The following is a 6,772-nucleotide window of genomic DNA, read 5'->3' as shown; positions in this document are numbered from 1 at the left end:
GCTCAGATTGGCCTTAATGTCTTCCAGTTACTTGCAAACCACACAAAGGTGAAGGGCTGCGCCTAACCCCGTTTTGCAGATAGAACATTGTGTAATCCGCACTCTGCAGATAGAACATTGTGTAAACAGCACTCTGCAGATAGAACATTGTGTAATCCGCACGCTGCAGATAGAACATTGTTGTTAGGACGCGTCGAAAAGGTCTCAGGGCTCAAAGTCGGCCTCCATGCGTACAATGTAATTGCGGAAGACCATGCTGCAAGTTTATAAACACGGAAGTGCAAAGATACACTGTAAACCCAACTGTGTACAAAGTGCACTCTTCCTTTTGTGTACATGAAAGCACACACCAGGAAGTGTGTGCATGGCATGGCACACACAAGGTAGTAAGTGCGTGGCATGGCACTCACAAGGAAGAGCGTACTATGTACGCAGTTGGGATTACAGTGTATTTATTTGCAATACATGATAATAATCAATTACCTGGAGGGCTGCAATTATGTAGCATGTATTCCCCAGGTTTTTGAATCCCATCATAGGATGCTCGAATCCATCGAATGAACCATCTGTAAAATTGCAAATGAATAGTACAGATAAGTCACTTGACTGACTATGCGTGATCAATAACACAATGCTTTCGTAACTCCACGTCTTTTTTTACATGAACTTTGTTCCACTGTAGGATAACAAATACCTGCAGTCATTAGTTTTATAATCGACCATTTACTTCAAATGAATAATAACGCAAACTTTTCTTTCATATCATGCACTGTAAAAAAATTCTATAGTAGATTTCCTATAAATGTCTATAACGCTATTAACATATACATGTATGGCAATTTTCCCATACACGTATGTCGGAGTTCTACCATGCGTGAATAGTAATTCTCCCATACAAGTATAGGAATTTTCCTATACACCGGTGTAGTGGTTTTCCTATACATGTATAGGAATTTTCCTATACATCGGATACATTTAAAAATAGAAAAAAAAAGTTTTCTTCTTTCTTTTTCCTCGGTTTTCTCCCTTTCTTTCTCGCCTTCCTTTCAGTTTACGGTAATTGCATGTAAGTAAGCATTGAAGTAGTGATGAAATACCTTCCCGGACGAAGAGTTGAACCTCGGACTTCTGCCTTACGAACCCGTCGCGCTGACCACTCGACCACGGGGACTTGCTAGGAGGACTGCCTCACTATCCCCAGGTCATCCCAGAGCCGCGCGGCCGCCCCTCGCTGGGCCATTCCCAGAGGGTCGCCCAGGTGGCGGAGGCGGGCAGCGCGCGGCGCCGGGGCAAGCCCACGGCACTGAGGGATTTCCTACTTGGTGTTTTGGTGCTGGGTTTTGTATTTCACTGCCCGCCCTGACTTCTATTATCGACATTTTAGCTGTCCGGCCTAACCAGTTGGATGTAAAACTCCATAATAAAATACAAACTACGATGCGATTTTGCGCCCTGACCTCGCATTGGACCACGCATCGGATGTCATATTTAAAAACAATCTGTTTCTTTTTATTAACTGAGCCTCAAATGCCGGCTCCGGCAAGGGTAAACAAAACCATGGTGGCGTCAGGCGTCAGTAAAAGATCATCATATGACCAAGTAGACAAAGATGCGCAAGGCAAATGAACTCGTATGTGCCAATCCGTTTTAAATTGTGTGTAAGAAAATTTTCATCGTCTATTAAATTTCCTATACATGTGTGGTAGTACGTGCCTCCTGGACACGTGTGGGAATTTTCCTATACATTTGTGGCAAATTACCTATTCGCTTCGGATTTTTCCCATACAATCTTCGCGTATGGGAAAACTCCTATACTTTTATGGGAATTTTTACGTCCCATACGACTTATAGGAAATTTCCTATACATGCGTATGGTAAAATTCCCAACATTTTTTACAGTGTGAAGAATTTCATACCATCGACTTCATATAAAGATCACTATAGTTCAATAATTTGTGCACTGAGATTCAACTCTGTTTTCTCCCAGTACCAATCAAATTTAGGTTTCTCACCTTGGAGCATGAAATTTTCATCCTGTGAATGACCGGTGCTGGTGCTCTCTGCATTGCGACTTATAGACGAAAATGACCAAGATGACTTTGAAGCGTGGTTAGGACCAGCACGAAGAGGTGTCGACGTTTTAATTTCTTTGAAAACGAAAATAAAAAATTACTGCATAGTAAAACCTGAGACAATGTATTTTTTTATATAGAAGGTCAGCTGTGCTACTAAATATTTAGAAGCATGCAAGCACGCGACTGCTTGTTTAGCGCTAGGCGCGATGTTGAATACTTTTAACTGCGCAACTACACAGTTAAGCACAAGTGCAGATCAATGCAATGTGTCATTAGGGCAATAATTTCACAATTACACACCTGCTTTAGTAGCACGCTGCCGATTCAGAGACTCTATGTCTTCTGCTGTCTTCATAGAGTCTATAGGATTACTTTGAAATCCGTCCATGGGTTTTGTTTCTATCTCTCTGAGCACTGCCTGCATTCTCATAGCAGACTCCACTCTCCTGATTTCTCCGAGACAATTCTTTGGACAAATATTCAATTCTTCTCCATTAAAACCCAACAGATCAATGAAACCACTTTCGTCAATTTGCAGTCCACTAACACATTCTATATCGTCGTGGCCCTGCGAATATACCGTGCTGTATTGTATTACCTGGAACAGTAAGAAATATTGACGGTCCATATTTCGGTGGAACAACAAGTCAGTAGACAATTTACTAATTTTCTGGCTATAAGATATTTTGCGGTGTGTGTCACTGCTCCGACACACAAGTATGAGTGTTTGCCTTCCACCTGCACTCTATATGAATTAATTTGAAGGAATAATGGCGAACTATGAAAACAATCTATTTGGCTGGAAAGCTGCCACCTGCCAAGCTCGGTCCTGATTCAACCCTGCCCCGTTGAATAGGCGCTTTCTATCTTGCCCAGAGATATTAATTAATTAATCACATAAAAATGCGCGAAAATATTCTTTTAGACAGTTCTCAAGACTGTCCATCAGAGGTTAAAGCGAAGACCCTCTCCCCCTTCCCCTCCCCCTCCACTGTAAAAAATTTCTATGGTAGATTTCCTATAAATGTATCTGCAGCAATTCACATATACATGTATAGGAATTTTCCCATACAGGCGTGTGGTAATTCTACCATACGCGTTAGTATTCTTACCATGCAAGTATAGGAATTTTCCTACACACCTGTGTAGGATATGTACTATGTGTGATTGGCATTATCCCTACACATGTATAGGAATTTTTCTATAGACCCGATGCTCTTTCAAAAAAGAAAAAGTTTTTTTCAACCACTTCCCCGCCGTTTTTCCTCGTTCCTTGTCGCCTTCCTGCCGCCTTTCGGTAATTTCATTTAAGTAAGTGAGCATTGATACAATTATGGAATACCTTACCGGATGGAGAGTTGAACCTCGGACTTCTGGCTTGCGATCCCGTCACGCTGACCACTAGACCACGGGGACTTGTTGGGAGGCGTGCCCCACCAACCCCGGGTCATCCCAGAGCCGCGCGCCGCTCCTCGCTGGGCCATTCCCAGAGGGTCAGCCAGGTGTCGGCGCGGTGCCGGGGCTAGCCCACGGCTTTGGGGATTTACTCCTAGATGTTTTGATGTCAAGTTTTGAATTATACTGCCTGCCCTGACTTGAAATTCGATTATTAGAGTTTAAACTTCTAAAAAGACCCTAAATGTGTCCAATCCTGTGTAGTGTGGCGTCAGGCGTCAGAAATAAGCTCATAAAATGACCGCACCGACCAAGATGTGAAAGGTAGGAAGATGTGCATATCTTTACCCGTTTTTTAAATTCCTAACATTGTATAGGAAAATTGTCATCATCTAGTAAATTTCCTATACATATTAAGGAAAATATGCCTACCAGACACGTATCGGAATTTTCCCATACATTTCTGGGGATTTGCCTATACACTTGGTACTTTTCCCATACACATCTTCCCAAATAGGAAAATTCCTATACATTTATAGGAATTTTCACTTCCGATACGATGAATAGGAAATTTCCTATACATGCGTATAGTAGAATTCCCAACATTTTTTACAGTGTCCTTAATGTCTCCCACATATAGCACAAAGGAGCTCTGCGTGGCGGCATAGCCAGCAGCCGCCGATAGAGCACGCTGCCGGCGCAGACCGGTGCCACTTCTTCGCCCTCGCCTACACCCACGGTGGCAGGAGGACAGCAGAGATGAATAGGGTGGGGGGTGGGGGAGAGCCCCTCGCGCCTAGACGGAGGATTGGGGTGAACTGGCTGAAGCTATTTTAATTATATTAAGCACTTTCGAGCGTTTTGATGTCACACGCTCCTCACTGTGGAAAAGGCTTCATTGTGTCGTTGCCTTTGTTTGAATGTGCAACGTATTGAGTGTTAAGATTACGAATCAATCAATGGCTATTACCTCAACATTGCCGCTGTTGCAGAAAACAGAATCAGTTTTATAGGGCAGTGGAGTTCCTCGTGGTATAGTGGTAGATGTCGTAGGAGTCTTCACCACTGTGGTGACATTAAGGACATTTTGCAGAGTGACAGTATTCGAGCCGATAAGGGCTGCACCTTTCACCACGGCTTCCTCCGGATTGACACAGTGAATTAAAGTTGCTTTGTCGTCAAACGATTCTGTCACGCATTCCCTTAAGAGGGGAATGCGGCTCGAACCACCCACTATGAGGACGCAGCCCACGTCTGCACACTCCACCTAAAATATAGAATGCAGCATCATTTGCACTGTATTTTAAACTCGTCATTGGGACAACTTTAGTGTCCTTGACCCAAGTTCAATTTTAAAATTGAAATGTTGAGGTTTTTAACAGACAGTGCTGTCTGGAGAACAGTGTGAACGACAGGCCTCCCGTGTGAAGCACCCGTCGTTTGCACTCTGATACTTCAGTAGTATTACTTTGTCAACTTAATTCGGTTCATTTCAATTCGTACCTCAAATAACATTAGAAGGTCTTTCATTTCGTTGACCACCAGGTCTACTAGGTCACTGCAAAAATCAGTAACATCTTTCTTCGTCATAGTTACGGAAATAGTATTTTCTCCGTCTGACACAGTATATTCACGAGACACGTTTCCCTTTTCTTCACATATTTCTTCCTTTATTTGTCGACATTTAAGCATGATGTACTGCTTTTTCTGGAACAGTTTTCCTGTCTGTCGTTTGTATTCCTGAAAACAGCAACATGATCCCTTTTAAAAATGTATTACGTAAAGAATTCACTAAAAAACATAGCAAAAACGTGTTTATACAGTACCTTCTCAAAACGTGCAAATAACTTTTCATCAACACTTTGACCACCTTGTAAACGACGTTCACTGGAACCGATAACTTTGACGTGGCGTGGCTGGATTTCCATGATAGATACACAGGTGCTGCTACTACCTATGTCAATAACGACAAGGGTGCAGTTTTCTTTTGCTGTGTTAACACTAGAAGGACCGGGATTTTCGTATACCTAGAAGGACCGGAGGGGTCATTTTGACCCCTCTACGATTTTTGGCTGTTTTTAGGGCCGTTTTATCGCACATGATTAAGGTTTTGTGTGTTTCAAGGTACCTGATGCCGTGACGTGACATTGGTTAGGTTTAAAGTGCGTTTAGGTAGGCAACCCGCACGACAGAAAACCATTTTTTTTGCAATTTACAGCTATTTCTGGCAACTGTTCGCACGATTTTAGACATTTTTAAACTTCAAAATTAATATCCGACTTAGTACTCATATATAAGTACGTGATCTTTAGAACACATAAGTACTCTAAAAGCGGGAATGTGATTCACACAAAAACATTACATTTTTTCCTATTTGGCACTGACAACAATGTGCGTAGCAGTTTTGGCATTCGCAAAACCATCCGTACTTTGTGCTAGAAGCCCCCCTTTGCCATCAGAACACGAGTCCGGTGACGCAACTACCACTAAAGCCTTGGATATGTTGTAATTTAGAAACGGGGTTTTGTGACGTGCGTGTTGCCTACCTCCGCCGAATGAAGGAGTTAAAAAGTGTCACATGGCCGACCAAAAGTCATAAGCCACCGTACATAACAAATACGGTCAGCCTTATGGTGGAAAAGTAAGTCCTCGTCAGTTTACACATATAAAATCTCAAGAAGGGGTCAAAATGACCCCGTCGGTCCTTCTAGGTATAAGTAGTAATATCTCCGAAAGTTCATGTCGCAGAGACCTCCTATTTTGCGTCCAAGCGTCTTTCGGTAGAACATGAAAAGTCGGAAAGTGATGGATCGATCAAAAAAATAATTCGTTGTTCCTTTGGCAATTAAAAATCAAAAGGGGTCATTTTGACCCCTCCGGTCCTTCTAGTGTTAAGGGACCTTAAGGGAAGCTGCAAACCAAATTTGGTGACAGTTGAAGACTATCTATTATGGTTATGAGAGTTACAACATTCTGCTATTTTTTTTTTTTGATATATTTGATCGAGGGGTAGGAAACAAAAATCCACCTTTTCGCAGCATGGTTGGTTTTGAATCAGTTTTTTAAATCTCTTTCCAATGGTGTAGTCAGTTTTGACCTCACTTCAAACTTCAAGGACGCAGTTTTTGCCTCAAAATTTTTGGTATTTGTACTTCCTAAACCGTTTGAGCCAAAGAGCCCTAAATTAGAGTGGGATCATACTTCATGAATACCCTTTATTTTCGAGACAACCTAAATTGGTAACCAGATCCGAAATCTTGGGTCGATTAGGTAATCATGACGTTTGGAGTACCCCCCCCCCC

At 42.3% G+C, this 6,772-nt stretch overlaps 1 protein-coding gene across 4 annotated transcripts in view; it reads right to left on the bottom strand.

Moving 5' to 3' along the window:
• The window catches only part of LOC113214695 (uncharacterized), a 161,014-nt gene that overhangs the window by 9,165 nt on the left and 145,077 nt on the right, over positions 1 to 6,772 (bottom strand). For all 4 annotated transcript variants that reach the window (XM_052269212.1, XM_052269211.1, XM_052269213.1 and 1 more), the window contains 6 exons: positions 5,297 to 5,424; positions 4,974 to 5,210; positions 4,441 to 4,737; positions 2,376 to 2,673; positions 2,013 to 2,147; positions 484 to 566 (listed from right to left, as the gene is read on the bottom strand). In XM_052269212.1, coding sequence (XP_052125172.1) covers positions 484 to 566; positions 2,013 to 2,147; positions 2,376 to 2,673; positions 4,441 to 4,737; positions 4,974 to 5,210; positions 5,297 to 5,424 — 1,178 coding nt within the window. The remainder of the gene's footprint in view (positions 1 to 483; positions 567 to 2,012; positions 2,148 to 2,375; positions 2,674 to 4,440; positions 4,738 to 4,973; positions 5,211 to 5,296; positions 5,425 to 6,772) is intronic.

Source organism: Frankliniella occidentalis, unplaced genomic scaffold (genome assembly GCF_000697945.3).
Source record: "Frankliniella occidentalis isolate FOCC.00 unplaced genomic scaffold, Focc_3.1 Scaffold86, whole genome shotgun sequence".
Classification (NCBI taxonomy): domain Eukaryota; kingdom Metazoa; phylum Arthropoda; class Insecta; order Thysanoptera; family Thripidae; genus Frankliniella; species Frankliniella occidentalis.
This window is presented reverse-complemented; position numbering and strand designations above follow the sequence as displayed.